The 18,644-nt window shown below is 39.4% G+C and overlaps 1 protein-coding gene across 1 annotated transcript in view; it reads right to left on the bottom strand.

Moving 5' to 3' along the window:
• Window positions 1-9,294: 9,294 nt before the first annotated feature.
• Window positions 9,295-18,644, bottom strand: part of LOC133210204 (uncharacterized) — a 35,295-nt gene continuing 25,945 nt past the window's right edge. The window contains exons 7-11 of the mRNA XM_061349356.1: window positions 18,046-18,203; window positions 17,145-17,187; window positions 11,227-11,413; window positions 10,269-10,404; window positions 9,295-9,552 (exon numbers count right to left, since the gene is read on the bottom strand). Of these exons, the coding sequence (XP_061205340.1) occupies window positions 9,453-9,552; window positions 10,269-10,404; window positions 11,227-11,413; window positions 17,145-17,187; window positions 18,046-18,203 (624 nt within the window). The 3' untranslated portion in view covers window positions 9,295-9,452. The remainder of the gene's footprint in view (window positions 9,553-10,268; window positions 10,405-11,226; window positions 11,414-17,144; window positions 17,188-18,045; window positions 18,204-18,644) is intronic.

Here is an 18,644-nt window from a genome sequence, read left to right as displayed (position 1 = left end):
CCACTTTAATCGGGGTTTGTGAATCATATGCATGTTACTGAAGGATGTGGCAGTGTCACGGTGCTTTTTCTGCCCTTGATCCACCAGGGATACAAAGCTAATATAACTCCAGTCAATATTTCATGGTTTTAATTCTGACAGTTCAGTCAGTTGGCCAATGCAGCAGCTGATGCACACATTTACAGCACTCCTGTAAACACAATGCCACCAGTAGCTATTTGATCATGGAAGAAAGAGATCATGGAAGAATGTGTTGGTCTAAGCCTGGCCCTGGTGAAGTTGTTACATAAGTCCAGTAACAGTTGCTTCCTCCTCCCACTTTCTCACTTGATCTTTCAGCACACAGGGCCAGAGCAATCTGTTGTTAACATACTGGGACACCAGAGGAAGTTGGAGGTGCTGCTGGGGCCAGAAGGCTGAAAAGCTGAAGCTGACCTGTTGAAAAACTTCTTACTGCATCTGTAAGGTACCTTTGCCTCTTTGACTACCCCCTACCAAATCCTTTGTACTCTTTGAAGCTGACATACAGTTGTTTTGCTTAATGATGACAATGCCTATGTTTAAATTTCACTTTCAAAGCTGTGTGTGAAGTTCTATGTACACAGTATGTGTCCAGACAGTATGTAATACCTTTGAGACTGGCACCCTAGCTAGAAATACTCAATTTGTGGAAACCATCATGCTTTTTTGTTTATAGCATGTAGCTGAGTTTAGCTGCTTTTGCTGTATGAAGTTATTTGTTCCTGTCTTACAGTCTGAATGCATTTCCATGAACTACTTGTTCTCTGACATTCATTGTATGTGTCCCACGTTTGACTTGAAAGCTTTTTCACCTCTGAGGTGAATCCTTTTCCTGCATGCTTAAGAGAGAAATGTTAAAGTGCTGCTGCTTAGAACCTCCAGGAGAAAGATCTGTGGAGATGCTCATGAGTGTTTTTATTTGTATAGGAATAAGTTACTTTAGGGTGTGATTTAGTGCTTACTCCTTTCTAATTTTCCCTTGCAGGAGAACAAATAAGTAATAGGAAGAAAAGTCATGCGAAGGCAAAAAACCCCAGCAAAAGTACTGAGTCTGTGCACAGTTAAAACAAAAAGCTATGCAGACAAAAAGTGTGATTTTGGTGAATATGATACATGAGGTACTCTATGACCACTGTTGTGAATAGTGACCCTCAGAAAAAGAGCCCTGGAGGCATGGGCTTCTGATATGATTGTTTCACAGCTGATAAGTTGAACCACACTGTGTTCTCCCACACTATATTATCATGAAAGATTTTTAAAAGCTTTCAAATTTTAAATAAATGTTTAAATTATTATAAAGTCCGTTGGTCATGAATAGCACCAAGAAATCAGTTTAGGAAAGAAATTACTCCACCTGTCAGCCTGTGCGTGCCATTTGAGAGCCCTTTCAGTGTTTTAGGACACCTTTTATGATTTGACTAGGTGAGTGCTAGCAAATATAAAAAGTTGCAGCATCCTATAAAGCAAATGCTTTAAAATTTCTTTTCCTCTGAACTTCACTGATTACATTACTTGTCATCACTGAATACTTCTCCAGTGACCAACCCCAACACTCCTTACTTTACATTGCAGTCTTACATCCTCCAATGTGAGAACTTTATTTTTCATTGCAGTGCCATTTACAAGATGCTAAAGGGCAAACAGCTGCACACTGTGGATATGTATGGATATTTCTGCTCTTTATTTTTCCACTGATATAGCAATTAGACTGAAGCTGCAAAAGGTCAAGAGAAGAAAAGCTCTCCCTGTGCAATTCTATCAAGCTACGCATCTCTGAACCTATATTTCTGGGTTCACTGGTTTTGTAAGAATGCCATTTTGCATTGCAAACAAACGAGCAAATAAACTGAAACCAAAAAAAATCACACTTTCAATTAGGAGTGGTCCAGTGTTCTATTATTATGCATTTTTATCCTCTTAGCAGCCAGCATGGAGATCTTCAAAATGTTCCCTTGGGAGTTTCTTGGTTGAGAGTTTTTGTTCTGTTGAAAGGCCCTTTCTGGGCAGCTATCTCCAGAGAAAATCATGTCTGAGCTACTAGACAGTAAACAGCAGCACAGACCCACAGGGTACAGGGTGACCTGAATCAGGTTAAAACTAAAGCTAGTGACAGCAGCACAATCCTTCCTGAGTGTCTTGTGTACATGTGCATGTATAATGTCAAATATAAATATTTTAAACAGCCTTGGTCAAACCTCAGGCAAAAGAACTTACAAGACACTATGAAGTATAGGATGTTTTTAGTATCCGTTTACTTTTATGTGCACATATAAAGAAATTTGGTTAGAAATGTTTCAGGGTATGTTTATCAGTCGTTCCAAGATTTTATACCACTTAGCCTTTTCACCTGCTCTCCCATTGTACCTAGTGCTTCATAATGTTGATGAATGTGATAACTTTATATATCCAGGATTCAATTCTACAGTTACTTACACTTCCTGTTCTTCATCTCTCCTTCCTCCTGTGAGCCAAATAGTGGGAGATTTCGCCTATACTGCATCAACATCTACAGGTCAAGCAATTCTCCTTCATGCTTTTTCCCACTGGCCTTATGTGCCTTGGTTGCTGAACAGTTTGTTTTTACTAACAAGTTTTCTTTTTACTGCGTGTCAGTTGTCCCTACAATGCTTCATAACAGGTTTAATAACTGCGCTGTGTCCATTTTCACTTTTTAATGAAAGAATCTCATTTATCGAATTTCTAGTTGCAGCATCTTAAACCTGTTTTAAAGGAAAACACCTTTCTTTTTGTTAACAGGAAACATGCTTAGCATCTGTTTACAGTGGCCTATAATCTCCTCCCCAAAGAAAATACATTTTTATAAACTTTCAATTCTTATCAACACTACTGAAGTATACCCAAACGAGCTTGTCACCTAGTAGCACAGCCACAGTGCTACACAAACCAAGCTATGTGACTCTGGCTAGCCACGCTGGCTATAAGTAGTAGGCTTCAGGGGCACCATGGCAGCATGCTGTACAGTGTATATCCGCAAATCCTTTTGCATAGTTAGGTGGATTTCACCACCTGAGCTGAGAAATCAGTGCTTCTTCAAAGCTGTTACCTCGCTATTCTTCGTGGATCACAGTCAATTTAGCAGTTGTAGGCTATTACACTGCTGGAGAAGAAGTAGCATATTGTGGGTACCATCGTGATACACGTAATAATAATAATAATAATAATAATAATAATAATGCCCCACCCTTTCACAGCTCAAGACTCAGGCAGATAAAAATAGAAAAATATAATATGTAATTGCTATGTTAACCTGAATACAGTGTTCTGTATAAAAGTCCTTCTGTAATACAATATCCTCTTCATTCTACTAACTGAAAAAAACCAAGAAAATTGAAAGAGAGAAAGGATATAAACGCATGCTAATTTTCATTTTTTCTCTTTTTTTGGTTGTCTTATGTTGTTACACAATAGAAATATATCATTCATATTAGATTATCTTTGTGTAAATAAGCAGATTCTATGCTCTAAACAGCATAAAATAGAAACAAATTAGACAGGCAAAAGGCAGTGTTATCTCTGCTAGAAGGACAGAAAAATGAGAACACCTTTATTGTTGACTATCCCTAAAATTTGGTTTGGAATTGAATGAAATGCTCTGTTCTCTATTATTACAGTCTTTCTAATACCCATCTCCATACATTCCTTACACTCTACAGGTAAGTACTCTCAGCTGGTCTTACAGATGATTCATAGATAAACCCCCTTGCTGCTTGTGAGCAGGATTCAATATGTGTGGGAAGCACATATATCTTGAGATGCCTGCTCTTAGTGTACCAGAGGAATGTCTTGTTCTCCTTCACATAAAATAGTTCCTTACCAAATTCTTCTTTTATTGCTACTACACAATAACTTAAGGGTTTTATTTTTTCAGTCTGTTGCACACCATCCTTGTAAAGCTCTCTAGAGGGTTCATCATGCAATGACTTTTCTGTCATTCCTGCATTATTTGTGCTTCTGTGAAGAGGGCAGGAGTGTCTCTTGCTGACTCCACTTTGCCTATTCAGTGAGGGTCCTTGATTCAAATCAAGATCTTTAATCTGACTTACTTTTCTGCTTGACAAGAGAGGTGACTGTTCTTACTTCTCTTTCACCTTGAATGTATTCTGTGGGATTACCTTGCCTGCACTGCCCTGATGTGGGTGGAACTCCTACACATCCACCCATTGCCACCAGCTCAGTGGCAGCATTTCCTTTTACTTTCCTGTTGTACTTACAGCCTACATTTCTTCACACAGATGGTCCCTTAGAATGATTTTTAAAAGCATCTGGCCATATTTCTCCACTCTATTATTACTACTGTAATAATATACATTAATAAAATAATATACTGTGTGGGTTGGAACTAGATGATTTTAAGGTCCTTTCCAACCCTAACTATTCTATGATTCTGCTATTCTACTTACTGGTAGTACTGGGATTATGCTGTATTTGGCATGCACTACAGGTAAAAATGGTAATAACCTAATGATCTAACAGAGTAACTGCAAATAAGAGTCTTTGCTGTAGAAAGTATATTCTGAATGCATGGCAAAGAGTGATGGTTACATAAATATGTAAACTTTTGCTTTGCTAGCACAGGTATTTACAAAAGTGTAGGAGGCTGGAATTCCATTTTGCAGTGATTATGGGTATTTGTTATCTTTTCCAGCCTGTGCAGAGATGGATGCCATCTCGTCTTGTGTCTGGTAATATGTAAAGTCAAACTACGGCATATTTCCCTACCCTTTGGGGAAATGAGAATTCTCCCCTTTCACTGGATGTGTGTGTACCCACAGTTACTCTGTGTACTGCTGCTCCTTATTCTGTTAGTTGTGACTGCCTAAATTTTTTTTCTTTTTATTTTACCTTTGTACTGTAGTTTTTCTTTGGGATATTTTTCATTCTAGCGTTCACAATGTCTTCTTGACAGTAGATGAGAACAAATTAATTTCTGCTGGGGCTGCTTCGTATGTTCTTACAGACTGAGATTGAAAACCTTTTTCTGATCCCTCTTACTGCTTCAATCCTTTCCCTCACCAGGCTGCTTTCCAGTTTCCGTAGGGTGAGGTCTGTTTTGCTGGCAAAATCGAGGCTGTTTTTCAAACTTGTTTGTGAACCACAAACTGTGGTATCTCTACCCTACACAGAAACACAAGGGATCAGTTGGTGTGATGGCTTTTTCATGTGGCACTGTACTGAGGCACACTGGGCCTTCCTCCCAGCAGTCATACAACCTTGCACTGGCTGGGTAGCTACTTCCAGTAATGAGTTATTACTGACTTTGATGCCTGCTCCCATGTGTGCCACAGATATGCACTTAGAGACATAACATTCCATATCCATGCTTTTTATTTCATGAACATACTACCTCATCTCCAATTAGTGGTTCCATTTGTGTTTCAAAACCATCTTTACAGCAGTAATGGTAATTGCTTATTTGGAGAAGAACATTTGCTTAATTAAGATTTACCTCTTTTATGATCATTTTTACAGCACCCAGTTCATTGGGCCACTAGCAATTGATCTTTTTGCTCTATGTGATTTGACCAATACATGCATAATGCCAAATTTCCTTATAGGAAAATTATTGGCTGTGCTCGCTGATCCTGGCAAATAATAACACTTTCAATGTAAAGTGCAGTTGTATAGAAGCATCAGAGACCTGGCTTCTGGCTTGGTATGGGTCTTAGACCAAAATGCCCAGGGCATTTCATTCACAGAAGACCTTCTCCTAAATAACAAAACCTTTAGGTGAAAGAAACACTTCCTCACTTCCTTCTTCCAGCCCCCCCCCCCGAAAAACAAAACAAAACAAAACAAACAAAATAAAACAACCAACAAAAAACTAAAGTATTTCCTGGTTCTGTCAGCATGTGATTTTTTTTGTTGTGAGGTATCTGGCTCACCTGGGATAAACTGCCCTTGAGAATATCATCTTGAATAAGAGATGCCGAACTCTACATACTGCTGAAATCCATCCCCTCCACTCACGTAAAATTTGTATGACATCTTGTAAATAGGTGCAATGCCATTGGAGAGAATGAGCGTAAGTGTCCATGTGTCAAGTGAAGTCTGGGTACGAAGCTGACCGATTTCTGTCCTAGAGTGTTGCAATGTTTTGGCTTTGGCTAATATGTATCTCGCCATTGCTGTATTTGAAAGATGGATTAACTCTAGAAAATTAAAAGATGTTTTCCACTAAAATGACTTTCAGCTCTTTTAAAAGAGATTCTGATGTCTGGAAGAGAGAATGTGAAAAAGTAACCCCAACACCTTTATCCCTCAGAAACATGCTACAAAAGGGAATTATGCACTTTATAAGAATATTTCTGTGGACTCAAAGTGTTTCCTGCTAAATAACTCAGGCCTTTGTGGAAAATGCCTTGGTGACCTTCTGCAGCTTTCCACCTGCAGAACCTTGTACATATTTTCTGCTGAACAGGGCAGAAAATGAGCTCCATTTGGACTGCAGCAAGCCATCTGAATAAATCATGTTTCAAGTACATGACCCATTTTCTTCTCAGTGGAATATCATACTCTGCTAATGGAAGCTTTCTGGTTTCAATACAGTTGTCTTTTTTCCGGGCAGTGAAAGGAAAAGCTTTCTCTGGCAATAAATATAAAGTCTTCAATGCAAACAATAAAATATAATATCTTAAATGCAAACAACAGAGCCATAGTGAGATACTGGCAAGGCAGTAATTGCACTGCTGTGCTGACATGAGACACAGCTTGTCATGCTTTCTCCTTCCATGTTTTCTTTTGAAGGAATTGCAACAAAAACCAAAATGGGACTAAAACTCTGATTCCCAAGGGGAACTTTACTGAAAGTTTTAAGTCTAAATTGGATCATCCTTTGGAGAAATATGGATTTGGGGATGTCATGGCTGACCATTATGTCTTTGCTGGCTAACTCAAAATTCTACTTCATATCGAAATTTGTACCTCTGAGTGGTTTTGTTGTTGTTATTTCTTTTTCTTTTTGTTTTTAAATTGTGTTATCTAAAATGTGTCTAACTGCTGGGGGATCTTTTTTTCGTGATTCTTCAGAAATATTTCCAACCTACTTTCTTGAGTTCCCATCTGAACTGTTGTAAGACCATTACTGAAATTACTGAAACAACTTGAAGGCTGGAAAAAGTAACATTCTACTTCATGTTCTTTCAAGCAAAGAGTGTATTTCTTTCTTACACTCATGAGAAGGCCAAGAAAGTCTTTCATTTCTCAGGGTGGAATCGTTTTCTTACCCTTATCCCAGCACTTTTTCATGTGAAGATACAGGTAAAGCTGTCAGCAGTCATTTAAACTATGCCAACTGACTTTGCATGAGAGAAAATAAGGAACTATCACACAATTCGTCTGGATCATTAAATCTGTCATTTTAACATGTATTCCTCAATGAGAATGGCAGCAAACACCTAGGGGTAAAAACAGCTAAGCTGCCAGTTTATGCAGTTTACTGCTGCAACTGGAGATAGGATGAATCAATGACAAATCACAACATTATGATGCAAGACCAGTATGTCCTTGGACATTTTTGTTTAATAAATTTAACATTGATGCTTTTTAAATTCATAAAGTCATGTTTTCTGTTGATGCCCTGGGCTTCACCAGAAGTGTTTCATTTAATTACTGTTTAAGTATTTTTTTAAAAAGCAAGCACTTCTATTTATGCTTTTAGTGTTATAGAGATGCCCCTCTGCTCATTTAAGTATTTGGGGTTTGGATTTTGTTGTTGGTTTTATTTATTTGGTTTTTGGTTTGTTTGCTTGCTTGCTTTCCAAATGGCAAACTGGGAAATACACTTTCATTATGTTTGCCTTTGTTTTTCCTACTGCTTATTTTTCTACTTAGCTCTGAACTACCACTCTGAATTGGGTAAATATTCCTTAGGAAACGTTATTAATCTCAAGCCCACAGCACCTGTACTTGACCCATACGTGTTATTTTCTCCAGTGTAGAAAAGAGTAAAGAAGAAAATTAAGTAATTTATACTTACTTCGTTACTTGTTCTCAGAGTTTAGCAGACATACGAATTTTATTTCTGAACACAAAAATTTCAAAATGCTAGCAATAAATGTAGAATGTGATGATTGTTTGTTTTCAAATTCATCTATATATTTTTGCTCAGAGCACAGATTTATACAAATTGAGTGCATTAATATATTTGGGGTTGGGTGCCTGTTTTTGATTTCCAGAAAATTGGTTGCACTGTTTAACCAACCATTCTCATTTTTGAACTAAATAAATCACTGTACGAAACCATTTCAACTGTTTAACAGCTTTCTGTTGGTTTGAGCATCTAAAACTAATGAATCAGTTTAAAAAATGCATTTGTGGTGACTGGGGTGTGTCACTTGCTTTTGCCTTTTTGTTACATATGTATAATATTTTCCAGGCTAATAATAAGAGCAAGCAAGTAGTAGAGGTTCTGGTGTGTTCAAATGATCTTAAGGTCAGTGGACTGTGATAAGAAGACCAAGGCTTTGTTAGAAAATCTTTTGTCCATGTTGGGTGTGTATTGTTTTCCCTTCTGTACCTTGCTGCGGCATTAAATTGTAAATTTTTGGGGATGAGATATTTAGTTATCCCGTGGCTTCAATTAATAAATGAACTAACCTTTGTTACTTTACTAAGTTAGTATTTTGGGAAGCTTGGAAACTGAAAACCCAGATTTATTCATGGAAGGGATTATTTTTATGTTATAGAATAATGTCAAGCCCTATCTGTATGACTGGCTGTAATAATTACAGATGTATAACACTGTTATGCCTGATGAAGATTTATGGTGCTATCTCTTACTGCTAACTTTGGAGGAAACTCTCTTTAATTTGTGAATTGATTTCTCTCCACAACTGTACTGTGCTATGATGGCAGATGGCTGAATCAAAATTACTGTAAAACTTATGTTAAGTGAGAACGTACCAGAACAAAAATATTCGTCCAAATCATACAAATTTATTCTGTTCCCCCATGTGTGCTGTAATATGTATGTAGCTGCTAAACTTTCAGTTGGCCCAGCCTGTCCCAACTTTCAGCCTCACACCAACTTTAAGGAAAAATCCACATATGAAATTTCTGGATGGAAAAGCAAAAGTTTTTGCAAAGGCTACAGGTGTAAACCATCAAGAAGTACAAAGTGTATGTTGAAATACAGTGCGTTCTCTTTTCTCCTTATCAGATAAACGTTGATGTCTGTTCACTGCTATAAAGCAGACTTTATGGTTAGTCTGAGTTGAAGTAGAAACACAAAATAGAGACAGCCACAAAGAAGGCAACATTGCTTTATGTTTATTTACTAATGCTTACAAAAGTTCTGAATGTATAGCAACGCTAAACATTAATTGCTGCTAGATAATATTTTGTGATGAATCCTAAGATGTAGCATGGAATTTTTAATGGAAAACAGAAATTGAGGGAAGAAAATGATCTTCTCACATCCTTGTCTCCTCCAGTGGTCTATTCATAAAATCTTGGATTGCTTGGTGTAGCGGTAACCATTTATTAATTGAAGCTTGCAAAGCTGTAATCCACCTAGAAGAAATGAAAGACCAACAACTGTCCCTGATCAGATGTTACGCAAGCATTTTTATATTCTTTGAAACACACCTTTTATAAATGGTGTTTACACAGCTGTGTTACTATGTACACTAATAGTAAGTGGATTGGAGAGGCACAGGAGGTGAAAGAGTTGACTATAACAACAACATATCTTAACACTGATTTCCAACATACTGAAAAGCTTTGTCCTTTTTCATTAAATTAAACCCCGTATCACTTTACTAATAAAGTGGCTTTAGATGAGACTTACACCCACTGAAAGACATGGGATTTAGCTGCATTATGATGAGGAAACTCACCTTCAAACATGATTTCATAGGCCAATTTTCTTTTTTTATTTCTAATGCTCTAATGGTAGGAAGTAAATCATTCTTGAGAATGGAAGGATATAGTTTCCATTTTCTCTCATGAGAGGTACCATACCTTTTCTGTTTATTGTAAACACCCACATATTATTGTGAAAAGCACCTTATTCAGGTTTCTTTCTGAACCTCTGCAAGCTGTCCTTGCTGTAGCTGCGGCACTGGCAATAGCATATGACTGCAGTTTGACTAAACCTACAAGCAAAGGGAAATCTGGGGGAACAAGTGAAACAGAACAAAAAGTTTTCACTAGATCTTCCCAAGCTGCAGTGTTCCTGCTGTCCTAAAGACTGGCAAATGTGTGTGTGTACAGGAAGTTTGGTTTACCTTTTGTTTTCGTTTACATTCTCTGCACATAAGTAGAAAGTTTTAAATTCTTCAGATGGAGGTTTGAGTTCAATTACAGACCTCTTGGAGCCCAGTGACTGTTCACTCACAGTATAACCCTGGAGGTAAAGGCCACCTAAACAGAATAAAATCATCATTATATTGCAGACAACATTTATGAAATTACTGCCAATTACAAGCAGACCAACAATTCTTGCAAGGTGGATTCTCAGATGCCTTGTGCTCGGTGTTTCAACAGAGTTGTACAGAGTTTATATGTAAAATAGAGTTGTATTTGCAAGCTCTCCTCAGTGCCTGAAATTCATCTCCTCTATACTTGCAGTTGATCTGGGTAGCCTCATGTTGCTGCTTTCAGAGAGTGGACAGACACCCAGTTCTGTTATGGGGAGAGCAGTTAGATGTGGTCCTCAGCTGTCCCTGACCATGCCCACATGCTGGAGCACCAGCCTCTGCTGCTGTAGGGACATTCTGCCTGTTGCTGCGTGGACCAGCTTTGCCAAGGCCATGTGAAAACCTGGTAGTTGCAGTGAAACTGAGTTTATGCTGTCCCTCCCTCTGAAAATGCTCCCCGACACACCGGAGTTGATAGCTTTCATCAGACTGCCATCAATAGGGCTGGCTCAACCACTGTAAAGTACTTTGGAAAGGTGGATCTTTTCTCTGACACTTGCTCCTGAGGTAATGTGCACAGATCTGGATTAACTCCATTGCAGAGAGAAAAGTGCAGACCATGGGGCAGAAAGGAAAGAAGATTGTGGGGGGAATGAAGTGGCTATTTTATGAAAAAAGGCTGAGAGTGGTCTTCCTTCACTCACCTTCATGGAACAGAGTGAGTTTGCTAAGAAGAAGCAACCATTAATGGTAAAAGTTCTATGTGGGAAATACAGTGAAACATTTCCCCTTTCACAATCAATTGGAATCCAGCAGCTGTCCCTACCTTGGGCAGGTGTAGACCGGAGAGTGGCATAAAAATACAAACAGCCATCCTTCAGAATGCAGTAGTGCTGAATCCAGGTGTCTTTGCTTCTGTCCAGCTGGTGGAGAAGCCCCAGGCACTCCGGGTTTTTGATAGCCAAGGGTGGAAGTGTAGTGTTATGCAGTGTGACATCTACCCACACATGGTTCTGTAAAGTAAACACGTAACAAATACTTATGGCAAGGTTTAAGGAAGCCCTGCTAGTTATAGTAAGACATAAGCTCCAGTTCACTGCTAGGAAATTAGCTTTTGTTGTGAAAACAATTTGAAAAGTGTTTTGGTTTTGCCTCTGATAATCTTCGTAGTAGTAGCTGGTATGTGGCTGTTTTTTGGATTTGTGATGTAAACAGCTGACAGTATAGGGATGTTCTCATTACTACTGAGCAGCGCTTACACAAAGGAAAGGGCTTTCCTGCTCCTCACCCCACTGCACCAGCAAGCAGGCTGGGGCTGCACAATGAGTTTCGGGATACACAGACAGGACGGCTGACCCCAATCTATAGGTATTGCTTGCCAGATCGTGTCATGCTCAGCACATTGAGCTGGGGGAAGAAGAGGGAGAGGGGGGTGTTCAGAGTGGGGCGTTTGTGTTCCCAATTAACCATTACCCATGTATATGGGTATGTATACCCATGTGTATGGCTTTTGATTTACTGTCTTTATGTCAACCCATGAGTTTTGTCACTTTTCCAGTTCTCTTCCCCATCCCACCAGGGCAGTGCGCGAGTGCCTGTGTATTGCTTGGTTACTGGCTGGAGTTAAACCACAGCAAAAGTCAGTGCTGAAAATCCAATTAGAAAAACCTGTATTTGATGGCAAATGGTGATAAGCTACTTTGTTTTTACAGTGATAACATCTTTTCTTGCATCTGTTTTGTTTTTCAGTACAAATTTTGCTGGTAAAAGTAGGGTTATTTCAAAATTGTATGAAGAAGCTTTTTTATAAAATAGTCTTGTTGATTTCCCAGTTAAAGACTTATCCAGCAGTCTTTACTGTGTGTAGTAGGAAGACATAATCCAGCATCCACCCTCTGGGCTCCAGAGCAAATAGTGACATATGAAGCCAAAATACAGCACTCAGACTTGGATGGAAGCACTACCACACATAAAGTGTTTAGAGATGCCTTCCCATGGCATTCCGGAAAGTAGAGGCTTTTTCGTTACTGAAATTTTCCTATTGTCATGTAGATGTGAAGAAAAAACTCAGCCCATGAGACATTGCCACTGTATGGGCCATTGGTATGATAAAAGAATCAAAAAAGGAAATCAGAAAAAAAAAACAAAACCCTGTTGTTTGGTAAGACCAAATTTTCTAATATGAAAGTAGATCATTTCTTCATCTCCTTAAAATCTGACAGGAGTTAGGAACTCAGACTCTCCTAGCATGTTTTGCTCATCTGCAATACATATTTTGGATTCTACATCAACCAGTGTCACTGTCATTCAAAATTCATGGGGAGAATGTGTGCAGTATGAATAGCATCCTGTTTATTTCTACAGAGGTTTCTTTTGCATTTATTTATGGTACTTGACAAGGCAATGATGAAAAGACCTGGCACAATATAGATAACTTAATTCTTTGCTATGGATGGGAAACCTGCTGGGACTTGGAGAAAAGTCCTTCAGTAGAAGAAGAAGGCAGAAAAGGCCTTCAGTAACACTAGGTGTATTCATAAAATAGTTATTCACTAAGGTGACATAGTGTCAGTATATTGGCCTGTTATATCATACACTAGTTATCGCAAAAAGTCAGCCAGAACAAAAAAAAAAAAAAAAAAAAAAGAAAAGCTTTTCCCTACTCAACTGAACAGAAAGTCCAGCTAGAGGGAAGCAACAGATATAGCGATCATTAAGAACAGAGGTTAGGCAATGAAACTGGCATATTAAATCAAACATTTCCTTCAGAAGAGGATATTATTTTCTCAAAGGCAAAACTAAAGAAGTAAAGCAATTAAAAATAAGATGCAGTAGCACAGAAAGGAGGCAACTCACTGTGTTGTTAATGAGTGAATGCATGAGAGATCTTTCTGTATATGTAATGGAACTTTTTATCTGGGAAGTTATTTTTGCATGTGTTGTAGTTTAAGTCCAGTCTGTAACTCAGAACCAGTCACTCTCTTACTCCACCCATTCCTCCTCTACCTGCTCCCGGAGGAATGGGGAGGAGAATCGGAAGAATATAACTCCCATGGGTTGAGATAAGGTCAGTCCAGTAACTAAGGTATAACACAAATCACTACTGCTATACCAATAATGATAATGATACGGGAAATAACAAGGGAAGACAATACAACCGCTCACCACCTGCTGACTGATACCCAGCCTGACCGAGCAGTGCTCTAGCCCTTCCGGGTAACTGCCCCCAGTTTACATACTAGGCATGACATGCTGTGGTATGGAATACCTCTTTGGTCAGTTTGGGTCAGGTGTCCTGTCTCTGCTTCCTCCTGCCTTCCCCTCCTCTCTGGCAGAGCATGAGACTCAGAAAGTCCTTGGTCAAAGTAAACATTACTGAGCAGCAACTAAAAACCTTGTTGCTATCAGCACTGTTCCCAGGCCGAAAACAGAAAACACAACACTGCACCAGCTACTAAGAAGGAGGAAAATGACTGCTACTGCTGAACCCAGGACAGTATCTGCCCCTTATTCCATACCATTCACGTCATGCTCAGATCTCACATTTTCAATATACCATCACTCTATACTCTGTACATATATATATACATATATATACATCCACAGATTGAGAGAGAGAGAGAGATCATTCCTTAGTGCATGGACCAATCCCTATAAAGCTGCTGAGTCCATCCGGTCCATGATGTCAGGCTCCATGTCTTCTAACAGTCCTTCAGAGCAGGAGAGAGAGTTGATCTGCCAGGACTTCTCATATTTGTACTTCAGCCATCATCCTCCATACCAAAGAGGCTTTACTCGCTTGTTTTGCTTAATTGCAGCACGCTTCACACTTGTGAATAACCTGGGCGATAGTGTCCATTGCTAAGTCCACCCCTCTGTCATGAGTCCATCTCTATGTTACATCTCTGCCCTGATGGCCTGAAGTGTCATGGGCCCACCAGGCTCAAAATAATTTACTGTCCCCTTCAGCAGTTTCTGCAGCTTGTTGCTGGGGACTCCATACAGCTGCCTTCCATCTCCAATGCTTCCAAAGCACTGGAGGGGCCCAGTGGACTAGATACTTGCCCATACTTTCCCACACACCCTGCCACTCATGACTGTCCAGCCTTGGGGAAAACCTCTTGATGGTCCTCCTATATTGTCATCTAATCCTAGACAAGACCCAAACCTAACTCCGCTTAACTTTTGAGATCAGACAAAATGGTCGTGTGTAAAACACAGCCTGTATGCCTGCCAGCATGGTGATCCGCATCACAATCAGCAGGCAGGTCTCAAGGGTACCCAAAGGCCATTCACAACCTTCGGAACTCTCAAATGATGCTGCTGTATTTATCACTGGGGCTGGCGTAGCTGCTGTGGTTGGAGCTGGAGTAGCCGTGCTGTCTGCTGCAGTTGGAGTTTGAGTAGCTGCTGTACTTGCTGCAGGGGTGTGTGAGACTGTCTCCCTCATAGGCTGACCACCCGAGGAGGGGAAAAAACATGCGTAATTGCTATATACTCCTATTATATATTCCCAAGGTATAGAGGAGGTGACTACACTGGGAACACAAGCCAGATCAGTTTCATGATCAGTGAGTCCGTTGAATTACGAGTCATTACCATAAACTACAATGAAACAAGAACCTTAGCCCAAGACCCCCAGCCAATAAACACTAACACAGTAAATACTGGCTGTAAGTAAGGTACGACATGCTGAAACTGTGAGATCAAGAACAACAACTTTGACAGCCAATAAATCAGCATTGTGACGAGTGACTATTAATCCGAGAAAATATATGCTTATCACAAATACGATTAGACACACTCCGGTCTGATCTGTCATTGTCTAAACCCTTCATGCCCCATGTTGGGCACCAAAAAGAACTGTCATGGTTTAAGTCCAGCCAGTAACTCAGAACCACGTAGTCACTCTCTCACTGCCCTCCTTCCTCCCACAGGTTGAGATAAGAACAGTCCAGTAACTAAGGTATAACACAAATCACTACTGCTACCACCAATAATAATAAGGGAAATAACAAGGGAAGAGAATACATCTCCTCACCACCTGCTGACTGATACCCAGCCCGACTGAGCAGTGATCTCACCCTTCTGGGTAACTGCCCCCAGTTTACATTTCGGGCATGACGTGCTGTGGTATGGAATACCTCTTTGGCTAGTTTGGGTCAGGTGTCCTGTCTCTGCTTCCTCCTGGCTTCCCCTCCTTCCTGGCAGAGCATGAGGCCCACCAAGTCCTTGGTCAGAGTAAACATTACTTGAGCAGCAGGTAAAACCATTGGTGTTATCAGCGCTGTTCCCAGGCTGAAAGTCAAAACCACAGCACTGCACCAGCTACTAAGAAAGAGAAAAACGACTGCTACTGCTGAACCCAGGACAGTATGTTACACTAAAGAATTACTCTTTTGATGTGTTTTCTTTTGTGTATGTGTGCCTTTATCCTCCTTTTTGGCTTAGACTGGTTCTTGTTTCTTTTGGCTAAGGTACATGCCTTATATTTGATTTATTTTTGCTGCTTTAAAGTAAGTGGATTCCTTTTTATTCTTTTAAGAAACACTGCCAGGTAGAATATACTTTGAAACAAATTCGGTTTTGGACTTACAATCTCATCTGAAAGCTGAAGCCACAAGAAATGTATGTTGGATCGATTTTGTTTCAGGGGAAAAGGAATTACAGTAACAATAAACACCTCCTTTCACTATCTGGAAACCCATCACTAAAGCGCACTGCTGAAGGACTCACTCATGTGCCCTGACTTAGGAGGAGGAAAGCAAATTTCTTTTCATGTATCTATTTACTTACTTAGGCATTAATTCAGGTTATAATTTGTACCTTGTATTTTTTTTATTATTGATGATTTTATTTTACCTGCAAAAAGGGCAGACTTTGATACTTTCCCTGCATTTGTGCCTCACATCATTTCTGCTAAAAAACAAGCTGTTTCAGTAACTAAACCTTTTTTAAAAAAGATTTTATAGGTCAACATCATATTTTTATAAAGATGTTCTGCCTATAGGACAGGATAAGAATCATGGGGTCAGGAAAGGGCAGGCTAAAGTGGCTTTGACCCCTATGCTTCAACCCTAAAAGTACTAAAATTAGCTTTGCAGTTCTTCAGGGTCCAGACAGGATTATTCATACTAAATTATGCTGAGGTGAGCAAGGTCTCCTTGGAGCAGCTCAAGATCAATTATGGCTGTGTTTCTCCTAGCCATAGGGGTGAGCAGAGTGTATATAAAGAGACAGAGAGATAAGTCAAAGTTTATGAACTAACTCACATTTCTTCATCTCTGAAAATACACAATAACTCTGCAAATCCCCTCTCCTTTTTAATATTATGTCTGAAAAAGCAGGTAGCTTGCAACCAAGGCAGACTTGCAGAAAATACTTAGAAAGATAGACCCCTTCTCTCACTTTGCTCCAGATAGTATCGCCCAGGGAAGATCATGTGGACATGAGTCATTGCTCCCATTCCTGCCTTTCCACTACCCTCATCTTAGGTTATGGTTTTGAACCACCTTAAAGCTGCTGATATCTGGAGAGGGAGCATCTGACTCTTTCCACCTTATGACAGTAAAGCTGAGTCACAATAATGTCTGTATACGGCTTCTAGATTGGAGCTGACTCACGTCCCAGCAGCAAAAAAGTATGCAGCTCCAATGTTGCTGTCTGCACCTGAGCATGCACAAATATTTCTACTGTCTCTCAGTAGAAATGTCTCTCATGCTTTTCATATAAAGAAAGCATTACCTGGTGGACAGGATGCACTGCTTTATCCATAGCCTCCAGCCACCTATAACATGACAAAATATGAGAACTGCTTAGCTTGGTAGAGCAGAATAAATGTGTTTCACTGCCTCTTTTAACTTTTACAGACATAGCATCTATCAGATGTGCAATTTTCAGGACACATTCAAGGATTCAAGACAGAAAAGTTGTGTATTAGATTGAAACAAACATTGATAACTCTCAGAAAATAAGTCTCAAAAAAGTTGTTACATGTGTTTTGGTTTATAATTTAAATCTCTTTGTTTTATCAGCTACAGTTGATAGGAAATGCAAAAAGAGTATTTTTTAGGTCTAACTCTGAGTCAAACCAAACTCACTGACTCTTACAAGAACCAGTATGCTTTTCAGGCATACTTGCATTTTAACATACCAAAACAGTAATATGGCTGAATGACAGTAGAATAAATGGGAGATGATATCGTATTTATTTCTAACACTGTCCTTGTTGGGCAAAAGAGAGATTGTTCATGTGAAATGACCGATAAGCAAATTTACATGCACAAGGAAGATGTAAATTTCCCTTTGATATAACAGTACAGAAAAAGGTATGAGAAGATGGGTGAAGTTTTTTTTTTTTTTTTTTTTGGAGATAAATCAGAAATTATGGGGCATCTTGAGCAAAGCATGAATATTAAAGCCTTAATGAAAAAAACACGTAAAAATAACTATGAAACTGAAAAACAGTTTTTGAAACTTCTGCAAATGAAAATTAGAAACACTATCTTCCCATAAACGGCTGACAGATTTGTTTACTTTTTTCCTGCTGATAAAGGCAGGTATTCTGAACATCCTCTAAAAATTCAAACTCTCTCTCCCCAAACCAGAATAACAAAACTGACCCTGTAAATGAACGATCACTTACCTCTTCATTTCTTGGTTGGAAGTTGCACAAAAATAGAAAATCCTGTTTCCACTTTGAGGTATGCATTTAAAAACAAACGGTTTACCTAGACTGGTGTCAACACCAATTTCTGCTCCTTCCAGCTTTGTTACTTCCAGAGGTCTGCACTTCCCTTCATCCTGCAATTACAGAGAAAGAGGGCCAAGGTTCAGAAATAACATGAAACTGATGCCTGTTAGATGGGGATAAATTCAGGAAATACTCAAAGATGTAGAAGCCGGTGATAAGCTCTTATGCTTTTGAACCATCATATGTTTCAAAATTGCTCATGTGGTTATATCATATGATTCATCTCTGCTCTCGTGAGACCTCACTTGGAGTATTGTGTACATTTCTCATAATTACAACATAAGAAGGACATGGAGCTGTTGGAGCAAGTCCAGAGGAGGGCCAGGAGGATAATCACAGGGCTGGAGCACCTCCCATATGAAGACAGGCTGAGAAAGCTGGGGCTGTTCAACCTGGAAAAGAGAAGATGCATGGAGACCTCATAGCATCCTTCCAGTATCTGAAGGGGGCCTACAAGGATGCAGGAGAGGGACTCTTCATTAGAGACTGTA

The sequence above is a fragment of the Neopsephotus bourkii genome, unplaced genomic scaffold (genome assembly GCF_033783945.1).
Source record: "Neopsephotus bourkii isolate Nb327-2 ecotype Australia unplaced genomic scaffold, CSIRO-AGI_Nbou_v1 NB_410, whole genome shotgun sequence".
Classification (NCBI taxonomy): Eukaryota; Metazoa; Chordata; class Aves; order Psittaciformes; family Psittacidae; genus Neopsephotus; species Neopsephotus bourkii.
The sequence above is the reverse complement of the archived record's forward strand: the minus strand, read 5'-3'. Positions and strand labels throughout refer to the sequence as shown.